The sequence below is a fragment of the Chelmon rostratus genome, chromosome 5 (genome assembly GCF_017976325.1).
Source record: "Chelmon rostratus isolate fCheRos1 chromosome 5, fCheRos1.pri, whole genome shotgun sequence".
In the NCBI taxonomy this organism is placed as follows: Eukaryota; Metazoa; Chordata; class Actinopteri; order Chaetodontiformes; family Chaetodontidae; genus Chelmon; species Chelmon rostratus.
The window spans coordinates 7119339-7147116 of NC_055662.1; the positions used below are offsets into that span (position 1 = coordinate 7119339).

At 43.5% G+C, this 27778-nt stretch overlaps 1 protein-coding gene across 1 annotated transcript; it reads right to left on the bottom strand.

Annotated features, from left to right (window-relative positions):
* Positions 1–611: 611 nt before the first annotated feature.
* mamdc2a (MAM domain containing 2a) lies at positions 612–27176 on the bottom strand. The gene is made up of 14 exons (XM_041937838.1): positions 27149–27176; positions 26835–26960; positions 18880–19130; positions 17272–17356; positions 17001–17138; positions 12883–13139; positions 6369–6462; positions 5114–5260; positions 3937–4202; positions 3681–3777; positions 2506–2652; positions 1905–2164; positions 902–986; positions 612–673 (listed from the first exon to the last, which is right to left on the bottom strand). Exons 1-14 carry the CDS (start codon positions 27174–27176, stop codon positions 612–614), a joined length of 2043 nt encoding a protein of 680 aa, XP_041793772.1.
* Positions 27177–27778: the final 602 nt, after the last annotated feature.

The window sequence follows — 27778 nt, forward strand, 5'->3', positions numbered from 1 at the left end:
AGCGTTTTCTGTTGTACTTTGTCACATTACCTAGTCTGCATTTTGGTCATTTATCCTGAGCGTTTTGTGTTAATAAACTTCCTTTATTTTGAAACCTCGCTGAGTTGTCTGTGGTCTGCATTTTGAGTCCTGAAAACCTCATGCCTCCGGGCTTGTCATCTGTGTGCATTTGGAAATCAGTTCCCTCTACCTGAGCTCTGAATGAAAATGATGGAGCTGTACGGCTTTGCAACTGAAATAACCATTTTCCTTAACCTTTGGCAGATTTGGCAAATATTTGTACAACTTTTTGTGCATAGTGTCAAGAGGGCTTAACACTGGGTTGTGATTGTGTAATTGGGTGTCATGAGAATGAGGTGCGACTGTTGTGACACGTAGTTGGATAATATCATACAGTTCCATTATCTTGCACTGCGATCACAGAAACACTGAGGGTTAGAGCACAACAACTGAAATTGCTGGACCGGGAGGTGAAGAAAGACGGCAGTACAGTGTGGTGGAGGCGCTGGCTGCAGCATAACCATTGCTCTACAACTTTGTAAATTGTCATGGTCGACTGTTCACATCCATACTTCTGAAAGCCACCCACTCTGAAAGACTCCCCGCCAGCCTCAGTTCTCAATCTCATTGAAATACTCTGAGAAGCCCGAGTATGGAGTGATGTCACCAGGATCTGAAGAGGAGGGGAAAACAACAGATATTATAGTTCCACTCATCTAACAACACTCATGCACAGGGCGCTGCTTAAATACTGTTACTGTACAAATATCTAAATCATTCCATGGTCTGGTTTTAAAGGAAAAACAAGTCACATTTTGGTCTGTAAAGGAAAAACATGTTTGACAGAGAGGTGACAACAGCTGTTCAGAGTGAAACAGGAAGTACTGTGTATTACACCAACCTTCACATGGTCCTCTTTTAAAACGGATGTCATCGATAGCGATATCACTTCGTAGTGATGGTCCTCGGATGGCTTCAAATATAATCTGCCGGAAACAGAAACTACGTGAGTACGGTAACCAGAGGCTAAGTTAGTAGTCGGGCAACTAACTGAAAAATGACAGAACAGACAATCATAAAACTGTTTAGCACTGTTTACGACAACAGCCAATCACATCTAACCCAAATTAACAACCAGTATCTGTCAGTCAGCCTGTGCTGAGTTTGGGCTCAAATGGTCCAGAGAAGCTCCTAAATAATAGGTGAGATTGTTTTCTTAACTCTGAGTTAAGTTTTGGGTAACACTGCAGTTAAAGTGGTGTTCAAAAAGACTGACATTACATCTGCCATGAACATGAAGGAGTCTTTCTGTATCTTTATGACTGATTTGGTCAAGTATGTCATTTTAATGCAAAGCTAACATGTTTTTTGAGATGCCTTTGTGTCTTCAATATGAAAACACAAAGCTGGGCATCCACTACACAATTTGAGCCAGTTTTGGCACAATTTTTGAGCCGCACAACTCATTTTAGAGTCGGCCCGAATCTGCCACTATCTTGTAATAGTGCCCGAAATTTTGGTCAGCATCGTCAGGCTCTCGCACAGTTGAAACAGAGCTATGAGTCAATTCCCCAAGATCAGTGCCTTTTTTCTCACTGCGCCTGCGCGAAGTGGCAAACAGAGCATCTTGTGTCCATTGTGTGGACACAAAATATGGAGGCCAGGTTGGTCGAGCTGTGGCACCAGCATACATGCCTGTTTGATGCACAGATGCACAGTCATAAATCCATGAGTACAAAAGCTACTTGTGCAACAGCTATTTGTACCACACAGTCTGCATGAGCTGGCTTAATTTAATTATCAGTGGATACAAGCAAAGCTAGACGCTGTTGTTTGGTATTTCAAGGTGTTGTCTCACTATCGTACTGTTAGGAGACAGTCTGTGACTCCTATCTTCCTCGTACCTGGTGTCGGACATCGCAGCGGTAGTCCACCATCGCCCTCATCCAGCTGACGCTCTGCTCACCCCGCCGCCTCCACAGCAGCGTGTCCTGCTCTCTGCTGCTGTGCCGCAGAAGCACGCTCAGTATCCCGGTGCCCGATCCATACATGTGGTAATAGAAGATCAAACACTGAGGGGAGGAGGAGCCCCGCAGGTCAGAGGTCAGCAGCCGAGCTTTGTGACCCGGACGCATGAGGGACGCCTCGATGTACATGAAGTACCCTGGAGAAGCACAGAGCGGACAGAGCCATGAATAACACTCTTTACATTGTGGAACTTTATTGATCCCAGCCAAGGCTTGTTATTGCAGCTGTAAGAAGACAACACAGAATACTGTATACATGAGAACAATGAGAACATCCAACAGCTCCAACGTTCAGACATCTTCAGCAGAATTATAAGAATAAATGATTGTCAGAGTCTGATGTGCTGAGATTCAAAACTGAAACAGTGGGGTGACGTATTAATCCTTCACGTTTCACACACCAGGTTGCATCCAGCCATCTTGTCGGGGCATGAGCTCTGAATGAATGAATAAAGGAATGAACGAGGAAATGACTCACCCACCCCAGTGGTGTGGTCTCCTCTGGGTCCCGTATAGGAGGTGGGGGTGTGTCCTCGGACTCGCATCCAGTCGGCTTTGTCTTCTTTCTGATCCTGGATGAAGCCACAGACTCCACTTTCAAAGTTACACTGGCCTGGGAGGGAGCCTGTGGAGCAAACACATACAGTCAGTGCGCAGTGTGTGCTGTAGGGTCATGAATACCGAAGGATCATTCTGGGAAGGGAAGGCGCCCAGAGCTCAGGTCAGTGGTGGGGTTTCTATTACATCCTGTAGTTTTTTATCATCCAATGAGCATCAAGTTCAAAATTAAGTCAAAGACAGACTCCAATGATTTTATTAAGTTCAAAGTGGGATCAAGCATGTTTTGAAGTTTGACCCATATAAGAACTAAAAATTATATCTATGATATCTCTGCCACAGATGCTGTGATTTGGCTGGCTGGCTCTATAAACACGAGGGCTTGTGACATACTGTGTGAGTGAGTGAGTGATGAAGTCACATCACTGGTCAGTCAAGTGTCCCCATTGGCCATTGCTCTTTCAAATGAATAAGTGCGACCATTAGTTACATTCCGTAACTCCACATTCTATGAGTATAGGCACAGCCATATAAGCTGTGGGTCCCACTGGTTCCTTTAACTACCTCCCAAGTCCATTGCCATGACGAAAATAGAGATCAGACTGCAAATGCAGAGTCGTGGATATCTGTCCGTACCGTCTGCCCTCACCTTTGATGGCAAATTCATCTACACTGTTGTGTTTTTCAAATTAAATACCACATTTTTTTGTGTTTGCTTGTTTTAACAATACTGAGGAGCCAATTCTACTTTTCCTATCACAGAATTGTTGATTTTGCTCCATACAAATTTAAGAAGTTGAAAATTCGAGTACCATTATGGCTGAATAAGAACATGTTGTCCACTAAAAACAGAAAATGCATTTGCAGACTTGCTTTGAGCGATGTCTTTCATTGCTTTAAGAAGGACACAGACACTCAATGCACACACTGGATCCTTCAAATCATTAAATCTGTAATCCTTTTGTTCTGTCCATTCTGGCAGAAGATTTTCTGGTGTTGTATTGAATCTAGGCAAACAACATGAAGGATTTGAAACGTCAAAGGGCCCCTGGCATCAACATGAGTTGTCAGTGAGTGTCTCAGTGAGTCTTTTACCTGCTGTGATTTGACAGTCCCCCAGGCTCACCGTGATGTCATCAATGGCTACCAGGCCACATTCCCAGAAGTTCTTGCATATGCTGACAAACACAAACTGGGAAACAGAGAAAAAGATTGCTATTCAACCATTTATCCAGCTACCATTCCAGTCCATTCATCTCTCATCCACCCATCAGCCTGTGTTTCCATTCCTCCATTCAGGTCATTCAAAAACATCAGCCTCCACATACATCACCCATCCAGTGCTTCATACCTTGGAAAGCATGGGCTTCATGTAGGTGATCTCCACCTCAGTCCACACAGCCCTGGAAGTGTCAGCCAGGCTCCACACCTTCTCCTGGGCCACATTATTCTCGTCATAAATGTACAGAACCAGAGCATTGTCTACTTTCCTAAACCCATAAAGCAGGTAGTAGAACCTCAGGCAGTATTTGTGATTCCCCGGTAAAAAGGGACCATGAAGCCGACCCATGTAACCAGGCCTCGAGGTGAAACGAGTGTTTGCCAGGAGGAAGCAACCTAAGAAAATAAGCCAAAGAACATCATTAAGAACAACAGCGGTAATGTTAGTTCAAACGGTGCGACGTTAAATGCCCTCTCCATCATGAGGCAGCAAATGAGAAATGATTTTCTTGCCTGGGTATAGAGTAGCAAGGACCACGTATTATAACTCACAAAGTTCCTATTCCAGTGCAACTCTGTGATGTTGGAGAATCTGAAGGCCAGGTCACTCTACTTTCCTTGCATAACGAGTCGCACCACAGCTTTATTTTGGAAGGAAATGATGTGTCCATTTTCCCAAATTCCCCATGCTATTTGTTTATTAGAATGGAACCACCAGCCATGTCTCACTTCATAAACTTAGCAAAATGTTATGTATCCATTGTCACAGGTTTCCTGTGTTCTCCAGCCGATTTAGGGATGAGCTCCCAGGACTGAATTAGGACACTGGCCAGTACGCATAAACAGTGCACGGAAAGTGTTTTTAAAGATGAAACAAGATTATAAAAAAAAGGATCCCAATGCACACAATGAAACAATGAAGTAAGCTGAAAAACTATGAAGTGGTTTGTTGTGCTGGATGTTGTTTTGGGCCAGTGGCCAGCTAGTGATGCCAGCAGGGCCTGGATTCAATGAAACCACAAAACGGACCTTCCATGACTTACTGTCAGCTCAAGTCAGTCTCCAAGCAGACCATGACAATGACACACTCACGCTTCTGACTTTTTAGTGGTGTATATTTAAAATGTTCCCATGTGTGAAATTAAATGCAAAAGCAAGCTCTTACTAGAGCCTCATAATGTTTTTCAAATTCAGGTTGCAGCACAATTCATTGGTTGAGATAATATATTTCTTTGAAATGGTGCTCCAGCATGTTTCGAGGCAGGTATTTAAATGATCCAGATATCCATCAGTGCAGTGTGGCTCACCTGCTCCTGTGGTGTGGTCTCCTATCCTGTAGGCATTTGGCTTGACTGACACTCTGTTCCACACCTTACTCTCCGCTCTCTCCTGATAGTACAGACACAGCCCGTTCTCAAAGTCACAGTTGGCTATCGAGGGGTCAAAGGTTGGCTCTGGAACACAAAACACAGCATCTCCAACATGAACCTGCCTGGTTAACAGAGGTCAGTGGCATGAATAGTGTGAATCATGCAAATAAAGTTTGGAGGCGGGGGTTATGGTTACAATCCTGGAGTAAAAGAGTATTATGGTATGACATCTTCCACAGATTTAACATCATGGGAAAAGGTACAAACATATCCACTGATTTTAATGTTGAGAGGAAGCCGTATGCAGCCGTGTGCAGTGAGTGAAGTGTTCACACTCTTTATTCTCTAAAATATCACTTCTTTGCTCAGCTAGCAAGAGTTTGATGAGTGCAGGACTTGTTAAGTCTCCACTAGTGGGAAGGTTTTATTGAAATTTACCAGAGGATTTTATCTATTTAGCTGAGTCCAGGGCTTTGACTTTAGTGCCACCCTCAGATTATATTAAATTAGATTAGGATAGTCAGGTTCAAGGACTGTCGACAAACTTTACCTTTTTAGTCCCATTGTTATTAAGTCCCCCAACCTGAACCCCCTACACCTAACCGCAGGCTAACAGATAGCACTGACTCTATGTATGCTAGAGCCTGAGCCTAACCCATCTGTTTCTCTCTTTGTCTTGCTCTCTCCTCCCTCCCTCCTTTAATCTCTCACCTTTTGTCCCTCTGTTCTTTCCTCCCTGGCTGTCGTTTTTTTTTTTTTTTTTACCCTTTTCTTCACTTGTCCTTTTTCCTCTTATTCCTGTTTTCTGACTCTTCCTCGTTTTCTCTTGTCTTCTGAATTAAACTCAGTAGTTTAACTCAGTGCTGATCCTTTTTCATGTTACATTTCATCCAGAGGTCTTGAGTGACATGTGCTGGCTTCTGGTTTGCCTGCGACTCGCTGTTGAAGTACCACTCAGAGGGCTTGTTGGAGGAGCTGTTGAGAATCACTGAGCCTAAACTTCTTAATTGTAGTACTAATAACAAAATACTCTACCATAAGTCCGACACTTTTGCTTTGTGGGGTGCAATTAACATTGCAGCCTCTAGTCTGAGCTTAGACTTTGAGTCCAGCATGTTTAACAGCCAGCCAAATTAAACCGGGACGGTGATATAATACAGTCTGTGTCTGAGACCTAAATGTCTCCTCTCACCTGTGTCAGTGTGGCAGAATTCAGGGGAAAAGGAGATGTCATCAATTGCCACATATCCACCTCTGGCACTGTTAAAAGCCACCTCAAATACCACCTGGTAACACACACAGACATAAAAAGCAACCGTTAACAGATGGCAAATGAGCAGTGTATGACTTAGACCTATTGTTCCTGAGAACATGCTCGCTGAAATGTTAAAGACATGTTTGTTAGACGAGACAGCTGTGGAAGCCAGACAGTGACATCAGCGCAGGGCAAATTGAGGAACATGGGTTAGTCAGCGCTGCTTGGTGGAAAAGCTCTGTACGACTCCTGGCTTGGCCTGGACAGAGGAGCCGACCCAGTTAGTAATGTTACGCAAGCCTCTTTCCACAGAGGCAGCAGCAGGCTGTGGGAGGTGTTCTGGCTGAATGCACAGGGAGAGGAAACTGTGGAGTCATAGGGAAGGATACACATTTGAATGTGCAGTGGAAAGCCACAGAGGAGTGACTGCATGTCAGTGTGTGTGTGTGTGTGTCTACTCTGCTGCGCACAACACGACAATAAGAAAAAAAGTACCATATGTGTTTTTCTTTGATGATATTTGGAAAAATGTGATCTTTCTGCAGCGTGAGATGAAAAAGAAATTAAATGAAGGGAAAAGAGAGGCGATGTCTGCCTGCACTGACATGTCAGAAAAGCGCACCAGACAAATAACAGAGGCACTTGAAATAAGTTAATTACAAAGAAAATGAGCAGGGGTTAGCAGCAAATCTTTCTCACAAACCAACGAAGCAGGAACAGCTGAGACCAGGGCCAACAGCTCATTCACAGTATTTACAATACGCTGCAATGCTGCACGGAGTTACACTTTAAATCAACTGAAACGAGAGCGCACTTCCAGCAGTGATCAATAAAGTTAAACATGTATTGCCTTAAAAGCACCGGGCCTCCAGGGTTCAGAACTGCTCAGCAGCTTCTCTGATCCATCTGTGAAGCTAAAGTTAGCTTAGCAGAGGTTTCAATAGTGGTGACGGCGATGTGTGCGGATGTGGCAGCCGGTAGCTATACTGGATTAAGTGCAGCAGACCTGCAGACAATCACCGCCCAAAACATCGTCTGACCACCCAGCCAGACCAGCCGGACTAAACGCCACCACAAGTGCAACCCATAAGAGACTAGGGTTGCCTCATTCAATGTGGAAAAACTTTGCCAGCGGCCATAGTGGAGGCCCTGGAGACCCGGTGCTTTTAAGGCAATACCCTGTGTCTGCCTGCTGTTGAAAGCTAAGACTGTCACCTCCACCTTATGTCATTAAAATCATGATTGTCACAATTCACTATTTCAATATAAAAATGATTAATCCTTCAGTGCGAGCTGTAGGGTAACCCTTTGGCTGGAAGTGCGCTCTCGTTTCAGCTGATTTAAAGTGTAACTCTGTGCAGCATTGCAGAGTATTGTGAATACTGTGAATGAGCTGTTGGCCCTGGTCTCATGCACAGGGGGCATGAATTTTTATCCAACAATTTGCTTTTTTATGTATCAGTTTCAACGTCCTCTGCTTCTCTCAGTATAAATGGAAAAGAAATAAAGAGTCAAGAAGAGTATTTGTAGGCAAACTTCATAAATCTCATTTAACCTTCAGTCCAAGATCTCTCATAAAAGATGGGGTTGTGCAGCCTTTGGCAGATTAATGTCCACTAAATCTCTATCAAACACACACACACACACACACACACACACACACACACACACACACATGCAGAGAGGGTGGGTCTTCTGCTCACATCCTCAGAGATCTGTGAACTTGTTAATCTGGGAGAATGTCATGGTGCATGGTGTAGCTGACTATCACATGATGATTCCTAACACTGTAGCATCAAGCTATTGCAGCGTGATGGGTGGACTGTGTTCAGCACTGACAGAACACACGACTCTGGTAAGATGGGGGGAGGTGGACTCATGTTTCCATCAATAGTCAAAGCTGATGGACAGTGGTTCCCAGATGTAAAGGGAGATACCCTGGATCATGTTTACAGAAACATTACTGGCTGCAACAAAGCCCCCCCACTTTGGACAATCAGACCACATTTTGCTATTTCTCCTGCCAACTTACAACCAGCTGATTAAAAGGATTAAACCATCAGAAACAATAGCTACAGTGTGGACAGATGAAGCTACATCAGCTTGACAGCCACCACTGAGGGGAACCACATCAATCATGAGAAATACATCATCAGTGACATCATGCATCAATAGACAATCAAAAGACAATAAAATTATTCCCCAACCAGAAAGCCTGGATGTGAGAAGAATCCAGCTCAGAGTGCATGTGAGCAAAGCTGCCAGACCTGATGACATTCCTGGCAGTGTCTTAAGAACATGCGCCAACCAGCTACTTGATATATTATCATTACTGACAGTTTTAACATATCACTTTCAGAGTGACTGTCTGAAAGCATTCCCACCTGCTTTAAGACATCCACCAACATCCCTGTACATACAAAGTCTGCAGTGTACAACTCTGTGCTACTCACCCCCATTCTGATGAAATGCTTTGAGAAACTGATTCCCCAGCACATCAAAGACAACTCCCCAGCCAACCTGGACCCTCGCCAGTTTCCATTCAGAACCAGTAGATGCACAGAGCACGCCATCTCCACTGCCCACCGTCACCTACGGCAGAATGCTGCTTCTTGACTTCAGCTCAGCTTTTTAAACAATCTCCCACATGAAACTGATAAAAACCCAGCACCCAGTACCACTCTCTGCAACTGGATATTGGACTTCCTCTCAAGCGGATGCAGACAGTTTGGATTGGCGTTCGAACCTTCTCCGCTCTAGTGCTCCTAGCCACCCCTGGCTGTGTGCTCAGCCCCCTGCTGTTCATGCTATACACCCACAAGTACAATCCCAGACATGCAGGGAACTCTGTTGTGACTTTGTGGACTACACCACCATCATTGGCCAGCAATGAGAATTCATATCAAGAGGAAATGAACAACCTCGCAGGGTGGTGCACAGAGAACAACCTACTGCTGACCGTCAAAACCAAGGAGCTGATTGATGGTTTTAGAATAAAGGTAGCAAAGACACACCCCTGTCTACATCAGTGGAGCTGAGGTGGGACAGGTCAACAATTTTAGGTTCCTTGGAATCAGCATTGTACAGAACATGTCATGGTCATCACAGACCTCCACCCTTGTAACCGAAGCTCAGAAATGACTGCAACTCTTCAGGAAACTTAAGAAGACATAATTCCTGTGAACATCATTGGTACACATCGACTGAACATCAGAGATGTCAGTGAGGTGAGGTGCCAGAGGTGCACAGAGCCCAAAGGCTACTAAAAGACAATACCCACCCAAGCGGCAGCCTGTTCACTCTGCTGCCATCTGACAAGCAATACAGAAGTATCTGCTGCTGTACCACCAGACTACAGAGCAGCTTCTTTACTCAGACTGTGAGACTCCTCAACTCATCCTCCACACTCCACCATAAATAAATGACATGGAACTTTACACTGAGTTTGCACACACTGTGCATACTCTCTGGGTGTATACATGTATTGATATAGGTACAAGTAACTGTACAAATTGTTTCATTTTCATTCTATTTGATCATATACCTCGACGAAGTAACTGCATCATTTAATGTTTTCATGTAGAAACAAGACAAGTTTGTTTTTTACAAACTCACAGAATGTGTGTAGAACTCCTGAATGTGTATTTAGTGTGTGCAGGCATGTTGGATTCATACCCTGAGCATGAAGAACATACATTTTTCATGCTTCCTCTAATGCGTTATATCCCTTTGCTGCAAAACTTTCTGATCATTACCGTCTGCCACTTAACAATATAATTGTATTCTTGTGACAATTTGCTTGTTATAATAGATGGTGGATGGCACTGGGACATAAACTTTGGCAACTCCCACTGGAATCCAGATAAATTCCATGTAGAGATGCAGCTGACATCTCTGGAAAACATCAGTGTGCTCCAATCTTTTTCCTATCTGAGGAGTAGACAACGCTAGGTTCTGTGGTCAACACTGTGAAAAAGCAAACAATCTGACTCATGAATATCTGTCCTGGAAGTCAAAAGTGTTTTTGTATGAATGCACGTCATTATTGGCCTTGAGGAGTTTTGAACTGCACAGGTCTCATCTACCATTACTCAGAAAAGACACAGACAGGTCACATAACCCTGTACGGGTGGTGCCGAATGCATCTTTCGAGGTGGTGCCAGCCTGCACCTACATATACATCTGCATCTACACTAGACTGTGCAGGACGAGGGGAAGGAGAATGAAAAGTGGAGTTTTTCAGCTGCTGCAGTCAGACAAACTCCTCCACATTAACAAGGCCAACACAGACAGGCTGAGGATGAGTTTCCCCCCACAGGCCATAACGATCATTCATACCGAGACAGCCACTGGTCAGGACACACTGCTGACGACTGCAGGAAATGTGCAGCAGCTATGAACAAGCAGCTCACTTACACAGAATGGATGTATTTGGTGAAGTGAAGTAGTAGTGAAATGGTATGGTGTTTTCATTATGTTGGGGGACAACAGAACAAATTTAAAAAGAATGGTAAAATCTGTGAAGCAGAGGCCGAGAATATCCCAACGGATCAAGCTCCAACATCACCGGATCCTACGTTTCCAATGATGCAACTTGATGGCATCTTTTGTTGCCACATCCGCCCACATCTTTGGCCTCTTCTGTGCAGTTTCTGTTAGAAACTTGCAGCGGCCAAGCCCCAAGCTGAGCTCATCCTGATGAGCATACGCCACCGGGCTACAACTACACCGCACCATTAAACTAGCAGTCCTCAGTTATGGTATACAGCAGCACTTTGTTTAAAGTATCATTCTTGCAGCTGTATGGGAATAAATCAGTATTGTGGTGCAGAGGCACAGAGAGCTGGGCACCATGCTTATGCAAACAAGCAGAGGACATCTGTTTTAGTTTCCTTTTGATGGTGTACACATACAACTCATGAAAGCATAAAATGACAACCCATGATGAGTAGTAAGACCATTATTCTGCAGCTGTGTCTTTGTTTTCATACAGAGACCACCGCTAATCATCGGGAGGTGATTCTACATTGTTCAAAAACAGGACTTTTAACCCCTTAACGGCTATTGTCGCGAATTCGCAACATACCACTTTAATCCACATTGCAGCTGAATCGTGCATGCATTCCTCCAATGCCGGTTTGTGCATATTCAACACACACCTAGGAACCTGTTGCAAGCACTGGTTTCTCATCAGACTGGTCAAAGTGAAAACTACATCTGTTGTGTTGTTGTTACAATGTAATGGTTGTAAGCCAATTTTATGGCTGTTTTGGTGAAATAAATGAATTTTGAATGGCTTTTATGATGAACATTTATGAATTTTGAAAAAAAAGTATTTTTATTGCATTTAAGCATTAACGCCTGTTGTCGCTAATTTTCATCATACCTAAATTTATATCTATTGTATGTGCTACAGAAAGATTAACAAACTCCTCTTAATTTAGTATCAATTTGAAAGCAAAAACACACAAAATTAATTTTTTAATATAATTCTAAATAAATTCAGGTTAACTGCGGTGGCCCTGAAAGCTTAACACTTGCACAGCATTTAGAGAAATTGCTGCAAATAGAAAAAACTAATACAGAAATGCTGGAAGTAACACAGATGGCAACAGAAACTGGAAGTGTTTGAAGTTACTGAAGTTGTCTATCAGTGGTGTTGGAAAATGAGCTAAATTGATTCAGTGGGACAACAAGCATGTCCCAGCCTGGATACAGTTTGCTCTGCTGTCTGTGATACTTGCAGTGTTTCTGTATTTGGCTGTGCTTTCTGTTTTTGGTTGCAGTGTGTGGAGCTCTCAGGGACACTGTAATTAACACCCAAAAAGAAATAAAAAAAAATAATGAGCAGATGCATAAAGCCTAAGACACGCAGACACCACACCGGATTCACAGTCTTTCCCAGTCGACTGTTGTGAATTTTTTGATGGTGTTCTTAAGTGAATTTTACGTCCATGCTTTTGGAGAGTCCATCAAACTTGCAGTGAACTGTTCACTGTTCGGTGTTTGTTAGATTTGTTAGTTTGTTAAAACCCAAGGCAGACATGGTGTTAAGTCATTTTGCTATTATTTCAACTCTAATAGTACCATTTCATGAAAGTTGGATGACTGGATAAATAATAAGTATGCAAATTTGATACCAGCACACTTTAACTTACTGTAGTTGTAGGAGTTATTGTCCAGATAAAGTGATTTATATAATCTGGATAAGCTGTTGTCTGTTTACATCTTGTCTGATAGTCTGACTGCATGCTTCCTGACCCACTGTTGAGCTAATGTTATCCCAATGTTATCATAACTGACAGAAATGATCAAGAAAGCAACAAAAATGTATTTCTATAGTGATTTTGCACAGCAGATGGGCAGTAGCTAAATTAATGAACATTTTTGTTCATTTCAATCCAATCATCATATGAAGCTGATAATTGTGCGTTCTAGCTCCAGTACTGACCTCCAGTGGGTGCGGGGCCTTGATGTCAACACTGATCAGAGTCCAGCCAGTGGTAGCATACACCTCTGGCCTCCAGATCTCCTCATAGTGGCCTAGCTGGTCTCGGGTGTAAACTGAGAAGATGTTTCCCCTCTCCTGGTCTCGGTGGTAGTAGAAGGACAGGCAGCCAGCCATGGGCACTGTAGTCATGGGTGAGGTCAGTTTGGCCACTTCCTGGAAGTCCTTGGCGTACACAGAGTCCACATACATATGGTGGCCTAGAGCAGTGGAAGATAGATGAGATAAGACAGATGAGCTGGGGGTACTTGGTAATGGGCTGATACAGTCACATATAAGGGATGTGTGTGAACGTCCAAGTTGTCATAAGACTGTTCAAATGAAAAAGACATTCACTCACTGATTGTTATGATGACTCATACAGTGATTCTCATAACACCTCCATCAGTGTTCTGAGATTAAACAAGTGTGTTCTTTACTGACTGTGATGAGCGCTGACTACAGCATGTTGTTAGATATGTATGAGACATATAACCGCAAGCCACAGAGGTCCAAACATGCAAGTCTTCATTCCAACCAAACAATACAGTAGCTCATTTCACTGGCCAGCACACCTTCCTGATTACAGATTCTGCCTCCAGAACCATCAATCTAATCTGACTGTGAAACTACAGAGCACGGCCGGTCTCTGCAACTTGATATGCAGTTGGATTCGGGACTACGAAGACCATGACCATGAACTGATTAGAAGTGGGAATATGTCCATATCCACATAGATTGCGTCGTGGCCAGGGATTTTGCCTGATTCAAGTTGAAGTTTATTTAAATGCAGCACGTACCACTATTACCATGGTGACGCCAGTGTGTGTAGATGCAGTGGCCAGTGCCTCATAGCACCTATCACTCAACATGAGGAAAGGAAGCGCAGGAAATGGATTAAGTGCAGTGGACCTTGAGACACTCACTGTCCACATTGTCTGACCACCTAGCCAGACCAAACAGCATCGTAAGCGTGCGACCGGCCCAGGAAAACGGGGGGAGAGAGTCAAGACAACAGCTAAGCCAACCCTGCTTGGGCCAAAGGCTGACCCAGCCTACTCCTGGCTAATGTCCCGTCACAGGAAAATCAACAACATCCTGGATCAAGCTATTGCAATCAACGGGCTGACTGCCTTCTGCGCCAAAACACAACAGAAGAAGACAAGGGGAGGCAACAAACCATAATTTAAGATGCTCTGCCTTTCCAAAAATTCCAGCTACCAAATGCACACAAAACTGGAAAGGAAATATAACTCTGAACCAAAGCAGCATACCCAACGGTTCCTCTGAAACAAAGGCTCACAAGTCAACCAGTCATCCCAAGATGCACAACACAAAGAGGAGCCCAAGCTACAACATAGCTCACACAAACAAAACCACGCAAACCTACCAGAGCTGCTTGGCAAAACTGCCGAGCTGAAAACGACATTTAAGGTGACAACTTCTTCATTGCTAATATAAAAATAAGTTGCTCACTTACCAAACCTGATTCTACCACATGCCATACAAAAACACAAATGCATGTACCGGTCATGTACAGTGGTGAATCCAAGGACGGCCACAACAGTGCCCAAGCTCCTCAGCACTTCACTACATCCATTCAGCATCTGAGTGGTCTCAGCCCGAGTCTTTGGACAGATACTAAAGACACTTCTCTCAATCTCTGCTGCTAAACAGCACCTAAACTTACTTTAGAATACAAACCACAAGTTCACAAACCAAATGCCTCATTTGTCATTACTAAGGCTGGATTCAATCTTCACCAAACAGGCTTGCATCCAAGACAAGCCCCCATTTTGTCACAATCTGGCTCAAACAAGGAAGGGGTGAGCGCACAGCTGTAAGTAAAATATGTTTATTTACCTGACTAGGAAATTAAGATCAAGACAAATAAATACAAATAGGGTGGAAGCCACAGGAGAGAGAAGCCAGCAAGAGGGTTTTTAAAAGAGCACTGGCTCTGAGCGGCCAGGTGTTGCCAGCACTTCTGATGACCCGCTGTCGCGCCCATCTGCAGAGCCTGAAAAGACAGCCACACAATCCAAGTAACAGGCAGACTGGGCGGAGCAGGTCGTCACAACATGCTCCACCCTCCATGCTTTGAGAAACGGGTTCTCCAGCACTTCAAAGACAACTTCCCAGCCAGGCTGTACCCTCACCAGTTCACATTCAGTCAATAGATCCACAGAGTACCACACTCTGCAAGTTTAGATTGCTTTTTGTTGCTGATTTATAGAATAATAAAAATACCAATATGAATGAGTTAATAAATAGCATTATCCTATCATCACATTTGCATGGAGGGTTCTCATGTAAGTCTCGCTCCTCTTCTACATACGTCAGTGTGTGCTTACTTTTGTCTAACCTCATATTATATAAGACATTCCAGATCCACTGCGTATGAGACGGAGGAATTACGCCTTTCCATTTCAGAAGAATTAGACTATGAGCAAGCAACATACAGCATGCCAAGAGGTCACGCTGGAGCTTATTCAAAGAGTAGACATCAGAGGGTGCTCCAGAAAGAGCTGTAACAGGGCAGGGATCTGTAGTCACTTCAAAGCCTTCTAGAAGACAAACTTTGCAGATTTCAACCATTACAATGTAGGTAGTATGTGCAAACGAACAATGCATGTAGAGCATCTATGATGTTGGAGAGGTGATGTGCCTGTGCACAGCCCAAAGGCTACTAAAAGACAATACCCCCCAGCCACAGCCTGTCCACCCTGCTGCCGTCTGACAAGCGATACAGAAGTATCTGCTGCTGTTCCACTACAGAGCAGCTTCCTTCCTCAGGCTGTGAGACTCCTCAAATCATCCTCCAGACTCTACACATACTGTACATATTGTTTCAGGTATATATATGTATGACTGTAGATATTGTTTTATTTTCTTTTTTTATTTGATTCTGTTTTAATTTAAGCAATGTATATTCTGTGAGTGTGTAGCATGAAGGGGGTGCAACTAACATTTCATTGTGTTGTGTTGTAAAATGACATTAAATGAACCTTGATATACTCTGAAAGCAGCAGCGGTAAAAAAGAAGAACTCAACAGTAATAAAATTCACTGATGACAACACTTGGTTTGATTAGAAATCCAAATGAGAGAAGACAAGTACTCAGAGTCAACACAAACCACAACAATGCTGCAGTGCTGGAAAATGGATAACACAAAGCTAGACACTGGGCCTTATGCAAGAATATTTTTGCACTTTGATCTTAAACACCATCTGTCGATTAACACCACCTGTGATGAGATTGGACATTACGTTAAAAAGCAAAAATGTGTTGCTAAGGCACAGTGAAGTATGAACAAGGTGGGAGACGGTCAAGTTGACAGTTGTGGACATGGATGAGACAATACCTTAGATTATACAGTGGATGATGTAACACTGTGAGTTGTGCTCATGGGGACAGTGATATGCATAAAGACCCTTGGGCAGCTGTTACAGACTGAGACTTACTCTTCTAAATACACTTATCCTCTCTGTGATAGCCTTGGCACTACTGTAACATGATTTACTTTGAGTCGATGATAAAGATGTTTGTTTGAGAGTCTCCTCTTCCAGAATTTAAGCCATGCAGTTACAGGTGATGCAGGCAGGAGTCAAAATTGTTCTTTTGCTTCCTCATATCTTGAGCAAACAGCAGCTGTAAGATGTAGAAGTCAGGCCTCGGCACTGTACAGCACTCTGCACAATAACAACCAGCTGGGTGCACAGCTAACCACACAAGCGTCATATGGAAACTGTATATTTAGCATATTTTCGTTTGGGGGGTTCTGAACATACTGACCATAGAAACAGACAGGGAGGAGCTGGTTTAGGCTGCAGTAAAGGTTTGTTTATGGACATTTGATACTTTTTTGAAGTATAATGAGACTGAGTCTATTTTAACTGCTGAGAATCCAAACTTATATTTCCTATTGTACAGTATATGTGCAGCTGTCTTCCTCTGTGCAGGAGCAAGCTACAAACCTTTCAAGAGAATTGTAGGAAGAAGAAGATCTGATACTATAAAGAGACTTATCTTTTATATATATATATATACATATATATACAGTGTGTGTGTGTGTATTTACCTCTCTGGTTATTGTTGGTGTGGTTTAACAGCAGGTCAGATTCAGGCTCTCTCGCCACACTCCCCCCGACATACCAGTTGACATTTGGGTTCCAGCTGTTACTGTAGCCACAAAGGTGATGCTCCTCAAAATTACACTCTGGTAACAAGAACAGCAAAGACAACCCTCATTCCTGACTCTATCTTAACATTTTAAGTGGAATAAATAGAGTTTCACATCCGACTCTAAATCACAGGTGAAGCATCTGACCTGATATAACGCTGACACTGACCTATGCAGTAACCAGGAACAATGTGAATTTCAAAGATGGCCACGCTGTTCCCTGAGCCACGTCCAGGTCGACCTTCCAGCAAAATCTGTGGGAGAAAAAAGAGACTTACAACAAACACAACATCATGGCATCATATCACACAGTACGTCACCTCTCTTGTCTTTAAAATGCAGCTAAGTCTGACGTTCTGGTGTGTTATTGGGAGTCTAGGGAATGAGCTCTGAAACTGTGAATGTGCTCACGTCTGCCCACAGACAGGCGACCCTTCCAGTCAGTGCTTTGGAGCACACAAGCCAATAATGCGAGTCCTAATTCTAGAGCTATAAACCCTGGTCTGCAGCCATACTTTAGTAATTTCAGATAAAGCTGGAGTCAGCCATTAAACCTTTGTCATGCCATTACTTTAAGTACCAACATCACGTAGTTCTGTTTTCCCCTCCGCCTGGCATGTGGAGCAACCTCACAGTCTCCATTACAGAGTTTTCAGTTAATGCCCTGTTGCGCCATTTATTTCGTCTCAGGTTCTGTATGTTCATTTTAAGAAAAGTTGCTCTAAACAGGACTGTTACGGAAGAGGTTAGTGCTCTGGTTAACAATAAAGAAGCTAGTTAAATTTAGAAAGAGGCTTAGATGGCATCATTGCTTCTATTATAGTACTTGTGGGCCCTGGCCTCAGACTCACTCTGTGTTTAAGGAGGGTTAGCTTTCTTTAAATTTAGATTAGCAAGCAAAGCTAATACATATGCATATTACAATTAAACTGTGCTAAATTGTACTCAGGTCCACCACAGCACTGCAAAAACCTGACTGGAAGACTTCCATGATTCCTGGTTAGATAACCAACCAACTGTGGAATGGAAGGTTAGCAGTTGGCCGATATCAGCGTCAGGGCTGGGATTCTGTCAAGCGTAGCTCCATCGTGGATCTTGTATAGAGGAAGCTGTGATGCTCAATTGAAGAACTAAAGAACACAGTCATGTGTTGTCTTTGTATTGACTTTGGATTTACTGTGGCTTCACTGATCTTTGAATGGATGCAATGAATGGATGAAAACAAGACATGAAAAAGTGTCTAATGGTTATTTATTTCTGCTTTAGTGGGTTCCCACCATGAAACAATACCTATAAATAGACCTACAGAAATGTGAAAATATTAAATAATAATAACCAGACAGGTTAATAATAAAACCAGACAGGTAATTAAAAACAAATGCAGATGGAGAGCAGGTGGAGCTGTTCTGACTCTCTACTACTTTTGGAAATCTTCAGCAGCAGCAGCAAAACTACTGACAAGATTCCAGGTGCACTTATCAGGAGGGATGAGGAAGGAAAACCACATCTCGTAAGAATAATTCTGTTATGGAGTAGAGCAGCAAATTGACATTTTACAGGAAACTTGCAATTTTCTTCTATTTCATCATGGTTAGTTAAAGATTTTCAAAGTTTCTTCCTCTTAATGTTATTACCAAACAGCAAGGAGGTGCAGAGCCGTGGATGAATGTGACCTACTCCTGTCTGACAGTGAGTGAGTTTGAACAAACAGCAGCATATTAGTTAAAAGTGGCTTCACACAGATCCATGTGATTATGGTCTTCACAGCCATACATACCTGGTAGGGGGTTGTGGTGTTGGGCAGGTCCACACTAGCGATGAGCCAGCTGTCGGAGGCTTTGTTGGCAGTCCAGAGCCTGTAGTCAAAGTTATCGCCATCTGGTCTGAGGTGGAGCTGTAGGGAACCCCGTCCAGTGATCTGGTACACCAGCCTCACGCAGCTCCACTCCTGATGGTCCAGAACTGGACTGACAAGAACCGCCTGCTCTTGATCTCGTAAGAAGGCGAAGTCCACTGTTATCAAATGCCCTATGAGAACAAATACTGATGAATATGACATGGCTGAGAGCTGCTGTGTTGGTTATATATACTAATCTTTTTTTTTTTTACATTATCTAAAGATAGATTATTTCATATCATATTTTGTTCGTATCAAGAGATTTCAGCTGATGTTTTTTTTGGTGATCAGGAAGAGGAGCTGCGTCAAGAACCTATAAACCTACAAAACTGTTTATTCACTGCAACAGACACATGCATTTGAGCTTTGTAACAAACCTGCTCGAGAGGCTTGTCCCTGGGTTCAAGAATCCTCTGGCAGGGTCGGTCATACACAACCATAAACGAACCTGAACTAAAACATGCTCAATTCAGTCCAGGCGCTAATACAGAAAGATTCTGGAGACATGGAGGGAGCTAAAGGCAGGGCTGCAGCAGCGAGGACGCCTCGTTGAAACAGAAATCTCTTTACTGTCTTCCAGGTGAGGCTTGAACTCACAGCCTCGCCATTGCTCTACAGTGCGCTGTCATTAGCACAGCGTGCTGACTGAGTGCATCACTGGAGCACAAGAAAAGAAGGGGGGAACAAACAGGGGGATGTGGAAAGGTAAGGTGCCATTACAGTGCACAATAGAGATACACATCAGGTTTGGGATATGTGTATTACTGGCTGGCCAAAGTATGAATTAAAGAGAGACAATGATGTATTCTATGAAGGGAATTAGAAATGAGGTGACCCTGAAGTAGAGTTTCCATCTTCCCTTTATGTCATAGCTGAGAGACTTCTTACCGGCTCATGCAGGTCTGAGAGAGCAGAGAGGCAATTTAGTGGATATAAACTGTGTTTATGGAAAGCTGGTTTACGTGCCCTCAGTTCTAAATCAACTTGGGGAGGGGAGGCAGGGGGATTTACAGCTGTATCTGTGATCCCTTATTTGGTCAAATGATGTTCATCGAGAAGCTTCTGAGTAGCCTTTGAGGAGCGATTTGCTCACTTCCATTATCGGCGTCAACTAGTGGACAAATCCGACATTTTCAGCAGCACAACACGGGGCACTGTTTGTTCTCCTGAATTCAACTTTTGTTCCGTTGCCACCGGCAGAGGAAGAGGAGAGGAGAGGAGAGGAGAGGAGTGTTTATGAGTGTTCCATAGACTTAAGTGCCACTAATATTAGCAGACCTTTTCACCTTAATTTGTCAACTTTTGAAGTCAGACATCGGCCAAGAGAAGCTCTTAAGAGTCCAGAGAGGGAGATAAGGAGTCTTCATCGTGGTGGTCTGTGAGACAGCGCTCCACCTCGCTCCATCCATCCCCATCCCTCTGTTTATCCTGCCCCAGCACAGCCTGAAGTCTTTGTCTCTGATGTCTCTGTTTAGTGGATATAATCACCTAGGACATCCATCCTGGTTTTAACCACAAACTCTGCCTTGGGTTCTTTTTTTGGCGCAGCTTCCTCAGCTCAAGCCCACATTGCCGTGGCAACCAAACAGAAAACACCACCGTGGTCCCGTCTTCTTTTTATGAGCCTATTTATTGCCACAGTGGGTGTAGTCTATCACCATCTCCAAGTTCATTCCATCTCAGTCTGGTTATGGGTTTAGTGCAAACCGCGCCGGTTCTCTGCAGAAGCTTCTGTTTGGGGTAGAGCTCTAGCGGGGTAGGGAATATGCAGCGCTCTAGCTACAGTGAGTACGCACTGACGTCCTAAAGCTTGGCTGGAAGAGAGATGGCACACACAATTTTCAGGACCGCCACTTATCTTAACAGTGGGAACATAAACTGCGCTGACAGATTATCATAAACAGAGGGAGCTGCCTCGGGGCGCTTTGCGGTTTGATTCGCACAGTGCAGCAGCCGGTGGAAAACAAGACAAAAGGGGGAGTCGATCGGAATGTCTGATTTGACGTGTGGAATGTGGTGACACACTTATATGATGAAGGAGATCAAAACTCTGTGCATCCTCACACTGCAAAACTTCTACATTAAATCTCATCAAATAATCTTTTATCAATAACTCAGTGTAATTACAAATGTACGGCATAAGGCTTCAAGTCAGGTAAACTTAAACTGTTATCACAATTCAGAACTAAAAAAAAACTCTTTTCTCTGAAAGAAAGTGCACACATGAAACCAGCATTGGAGAGAAATTGATCTAAAAATTCAGGATTTTTTTCAGACAAGTTATAACACTAACAGATAAAGTTGCACCTTTTCAAAAATTTCTAAGATTATGATAATAAAGTTGTCGTTTTACCAAAATTACACACTCACACACCCACACACACACACACACATATGTATCAAGAATAGATAAAGTCACGATGGAATGAGAAGTTTAAATAAAGTCCTAATTTTTTTTGATAAATCAGAGTATTGTGTGAGTTAAGTCAGAATATTTTGATAAAAAGGTAGCAGACAACAAAGTTTAGGTCAGATTGGACAGATTGGAAACACTTTGCTGTGATGTGTGTGCAGCTCTGGTCGGGGTCACCTCCCTTCCCTCTGCCCGCTGATATGAATTCAATGAGCTGTGGTTGTGACGTCAGTGCAGCTGTGTTTCAAGTGAATACGAACATGCAAACAGCGAACCCAGACTGATGTGGCTCTTTGGTTTCACCTTGTGTGTCCAGTTTTCAGCCATTTGTATCACGCCACTTTCGCCTCTTAACCCAAAAATAAAAAAAGTAGGGCAGAGCCCACCTGATTCCTGCCTGGCAGCTGCGCCTGTGGAAACACAGCTACCCTGGAATATTGTGGCTTGGCAATCCGGTGTGTTTGACCCATTTAAGGAGTCTCAGTGCCACCACATTACACTTTACTATACTAACAGATTGCAGACTAGACTGATAGAGTCCAATGTAGCTGCACTACTACTAGTTAAAGGCTCTAACTCTACAGGTTTAAATGCTTTTGTTTGAAAAAGATGAAGCTGTATTCATATAATGACTGAAATAGGCTGACTTAAGACTGGCTTGTTAATAAAGGCCTGGTAACAATTAAAAATTAAAAAAACATCCAGACGTCATCACTGTGCTAGCACAATGGCTAACATGCTAAACATACTCAACACTCTGGTGCCCTCTTTACTTTGTAACACATTGTTTGCTAATTAATTCCAATCTGTTCCACTTCAGTGTGTCAAGACACACACACATCAATCCAATGAAATCATGAGAGTGACAAACACACAGCTACAGCACTTTTCCCTTTCTAATGAACTCAGAAAAGTTAGAGTAAACATCCAGTGATGGTTTACATTTCCTTGACAGCTCAGATTAGACACTACTAATGTGCTATCAAGTGCACACACTGAGGGGAAGCTTCCAAAAGGTGTTTCAGCTGCTTGTAAACGCACACTGTTCTAATCGTGAGGAATTAATTTCACTGCAACGCAGCAGAAGTGACGCGACACATGGTCGACATCCCTCAGTCGTGCAGCCATTGTGAGCAGTTTTATTAATCATTTATTCCAAGTGGTTTTGCAGATACTCTTTTGAGACGTGAGAAACAGCCTGTAAAACTGTAATTGGTAATGCTGGCATGTGGGAAGCCATTTCTTTGCCGCCGATGACTTCTACTGAAAAAGAGGCAGCTGGTAACAGCATGTCCATCTGAGGAGACACGCGGCTGTCTGCAGCATCCTCAGGACAACGGCGCAGACAGTAGTAACAGGGACCACAGTGTGAGGGCAGCTACTCAACACACATCGAGAGAAGAAAAACACACAGAAAAACATCTGATTCAACTTGGAAAAGTCTGAGTCATGGCCATGAAAGTGGAAATGCAGTCATCTGTCACAATGTGTTATCACTGATGAGTCTGTTCGACCACTTCCTCTTTAAAATGACATGAGGAGAGATCATATGATTTCACTGCTGCGGCACAGGTTGACTCACGCTGGCTGAAGTGACTGACATGAAGGCAGAACAGTCGGAGCTACTAAAGCTCTCCACCAGACTCCTAATATTCTCTAGGCACATTTACCAACGTATGATCTTGTGTCGTTATTGTACAATATGAAAACTGAACTGCTAATTGAACTGACGGCCAGTTTTGGTCCATACTTTCTTGTATTCTGATTATCTTAAATTTGTTGCCAAAATTCATGTAGAAATTTAAAAATGAACAAAATGGGCCGTTTTCTGCTCCAACAAAATGTTTTGTTTTGCTTTTTACTTTTTGCCATGTGTCGGTTAATGCCTGCAGAGCTCACCAAACATTATCACAGAGACAGAGGAAGCAGTCAGGGTACAGCAGCCTCGACGTGCAGATGGAGCTGATGGAGATTCCTGGGTGGAGCACATCCACACTGGAAAACTGGACAGAGATGCAAGCAGATTAAACCTGCTCCTATGTCAGTGATGCATCCTGTCAACCTGCGATGATCAAGGTGGTGTCTAAGCCTGCGCTGACAACAGTCGGTGCAGGTGTTTTTCCATCAGCGTGTGCTGCCCTTGAGCTCTACTCCTTTTTCAGTCCTGCACAGAGTCAGATCGCCTCTGAGTCTGATCTGAGCGATCGCATCCTCAATGCGTCTTTGGTGCGTTCACACCTGTACACCTGTGAGCTAACCACTTGTGATCGGACCACCCAAGACACACATTACAGCCAGGTGCACAGAGGACCAGAGAGGAGACTTACATCTAAGAGATACTGCAGGTTAGGGACAAGTTTAAACTAGCTTAGCTCAAAGACTGGAAGCAGGACAAAAGTGCACTGGAGAAGCCATGGGAAATATGCAAATAACAGCTCCACCCGCAGTGGATATCATTTGTTCAATTGTCATCACAGTCTCTTTGATCACTTGATGACAACTGAACCATCTCCATGACGACTAAGCAAAATGGTCCAGGAAAGCAGCAAGAAAAGGCGGACTTGGAGTTATTTTCTAAATGTATAATGTACAATTTTACTGATGAAAGAGGAGAAACGAGGCCTGCCTCTAACACTGCCTGGCACCAAAGCCCCCATCCACTGTGCTCACCTCATTTCAGAGTTTAAAAGGTGAATATATAAGAAGGGTCACAACTAGTTTGGATCCAATATGCAATTTAAGACCCACTCAGATGGGATTAACATTACCAGGGGAGGAGGTGAATGAAATATTCGCCGTGCTTCTCCTGTAATTTAACTCATTGTTCCAGACGGCATTTCAACCATCGAGGAACTGCAGGATATGGTCTGTAAAAGACATGGACCTTCAGCAGGACCGAGCTGAAAGAGAAAAGCAGAAGTCTCCCCAGGGGGGCACTGAAGAGCTGAAGGTGAGGCACGGAGGGAGACGCATGTCTGAGCTCAGTCAAATCTGAACACAGGCATGACCAACATGTTGATATCATTCAGTTTGACTCAAGCGTCCAAAGATATCATTATCTCTGATGTCCCTCGCGAATAAATGTCCATAAATCTTCTCAGAAATCATTGAAAAAAACACAGTGCAGGACTTGGTTGTGAGTCACAGTAATCCAGTGATAGTTCTCTGTACATCCACGGCCACACTGCAAACAGGAAATGCTAATAGCTAATTCAGCTTACTTTTAATGGTGCCAATATCACAAAACACAAACAAACACAGGCTAAAAAACAGGGCCCAAAAGAGAATACACACCAAGAATCTGGAGCTGATGTTACAACAGCACTGAAGAGCTTTTACAGCTCTCCCAGGGGCTTACTGGTTCCCTAATAGGCTTCATTGTTGGTTCAGATTGGCAAAAACATTTTGGACACCCTCCATTTCCAGACAAAAGCTAAATTTCACATTCAGCTGATTAAAAGCAAATAAAATAGGTAGGATATACAGCTACTCTGGACTGGAGATAAACTACAGGAGGACCAGCCAGTTCTCAGAAAACAGTATGTAATTGTTGCTGTAATTACAGTATTACGGGGGGGGGGGGGGGGGGGGGGTGAAAAATGACCCACATGTGCACTCCAGGCAGGATTAAAATCACTGACCACTGCAGCTAATGTTAAAATCACCCCACCCACATAAATCCATGCTGATGGGAGGGGGGGGGGGGGGCTTACAAGTGTGATGTGGAAAACCTGAACCCTGCAGCACTCAGACCCTGAGAGTAAACTTCACAGCAAAGGAGGAGACCGCTTGTGTCCAGTTGTTGAACTTTTAAAATGAAACATATTTGTGGACTCTGTACATACTGTACATTCTGATGTTTTCACTGAAGAAGAAGCAGCAGACGTCGTTTGAAGAATTAATGCTATGAGCTACTATTGAGAGTTTAACTAATCTGCCGCTGGTGTCACCAGTGCAAACAGAGACACACACACACACACACAGTATCGCTGTAGCTTCAAAACTGAACGGCCATTGATGGCCCAGGGTGCCAAGTTACTTGGTGATGTCGCTGTCAATTAACCACTAACCTGGCAACCTGGTGTTTTTTGGAATAAAGCGTCGAGCTCAGGATTTTTAGAACTCCCACAAGTGATCACCAGATGATTACTGGGTTAGAAAACAATCATTTGAAAAAAATCTGCTGCACAAAATGTTGCTTATTTGTCTGATTTTATTTTACTTTTTTCTTCTGATGTACTGCACAGTGTGAACATTTAATGGTGCCACGGATCACTAGTGGTGCCATGCAGCAATATTCCCTTTTTGTATAATGTATCATATTTGTAGAATGAATGAAGTCCTCTTTTCAGTCAAACTAAACACCTGTTGCATGCAGTTAAAGGTACTGTGTGTCTAATCTGTATTGCATACAGCTCCAGTATATAACTGGAATTAGCCTTCTGTGTGTGTATTGTGCCTGTCTGTGAGCTTCTCAGAGAGATTTTCAACATTGTGATCATTTGGGATATAGTCGACATTTTTCATTCAAGCAAATCTTTAATCCATCAACGTAAATTTGGTCCCATCATTACAGGGAGCCATAATAATAATGTTTATATGATTCATACAGTCTGTGCATATAAACTGCCAAACAATCACATTTCTCATTACAGTAAAGACATTATTGCATGTGTCCTGGTATGACTGCCTGAATGCAACAATTTCAATCAACCACTGAATAAAGTGACAGTCTCTCCTGACACATTAATTCAACATCATCTGCCTTTGAAAGCATATTTTGTTCTGGACAATACATTTGTCATGATGGATATAATCAGAACTCTCCTTTCAGGACATTAAACTGTCTGCTCATTTTAAAGGGTTAAAGAGGACGAGGCAAGTTGATGTGATCGGGTATTACTGGAGCTAACTCCACCATCTATGGTGTGCAACATTTTTACGATTCCAGATGAAAGACAGTTTTTTGTTGTTTTTTTTTTGGGGGGGGGGGACTGGTGGCAGGGAGGCCTCTCAGATCTTGCTAAGTGTGCCACCATTAAGGAGCCTCTGACCTCTGAGTCCTCAAAGGCTGTTATGGCTCTCATGACGGATCACAGATCAATACGCAGGAGACACAGGATGCTTTGTGGTTACTTTTCACCACTTTCACCTCATGTTGTCTTTTCTTATATTACAAATAAAAACGTTCAGCATTCATTCATTGTACGTATTAAGTCTCATCTGCCTGGTTTGATTGGCTTGATTGATTTATGTGTGACTACAGAATATCTGTTACCTGGTTCTACAGGTCCAGAGCCATACACCTTGCCAGAAAGATAGATTTCAACATGACATATTTCAATGGAGGTATGAGTAATGCTGCAGCATTCCAAGCATGTGTATTTCTGTCAATAAGCAGAGCCAGTTGTTGACACTGTACCTTCCTCATTCATCCTCCAGCTGCCGTACTCTGGGTCTGATGCGTAGCCACAGGTGCCCAGCTCAAAGTTGCAGGAGCCGGGCAGGAGCGGCTGCTGCGCCCTGACGGAGCCGCACAGCAGCAGCGCTGCAGCGAGACAAGAGAGCAGCATCCATGCTGTAGAGCAGATGGAGGAGGCAGCAGTCAGCTTTGCTTTATCCAAGTTTTCTGCTTAAACTAAACTAAACTAAACTGAGACCAAAGTTAGAAAAACAAATGTGTGCCATATGTAGAACTCTGGTGCAACACTGCATTTTGAAATGACCTGGACTCACCCTGGAGACTGAGGCAGACGGTCCTCATCGTATCTCTGCAGCGGCTCTGGGATCCAACTCTGTCGTTTTCTGGCCGTCTCCCGTTCAGTCCCGCGCAGAACTACAGCGCCAACTAGTCGAAACCGCCACCGGTTGTCTTTCACATGATGTAACGATGGCAGCAGGAGGGATGGAGTGTTTATCCGGGTGGATGAATGGATGTCCCGGGGGCGGGAGGGAGAAGCAGAGGTCCGGGTCGCAGCGCCTCTCCGCCTACTCTGCTCCGCAGCATTAATGAGCCAGGGCCGCACCCAGACTGGTTCAGGGTCCTCGTGGAAATCCACCTCAACCACCCGGCCACCATGAACAAATGCATGGGCTTCAAAGCAAAAAGTTGACTGATGTTACATATTAGTCTGTGGGCTGTTGAACCACAGCAGGCACAGATTATGAGACATAGTCTCAAATAAGAATCAGAGTCAGTTTTATTGGCCATGTATGTGTACACACTCAGTGTATTTACAGCTAAAAACAAGGACAACAAAGCTGTGTATAGAAAATACACACACACACACACACATATATATGAAGTACTAGATTACTTCCTATAAGTAGTGGGTGGTTATGATGGACAGTATATGAATGTAAACA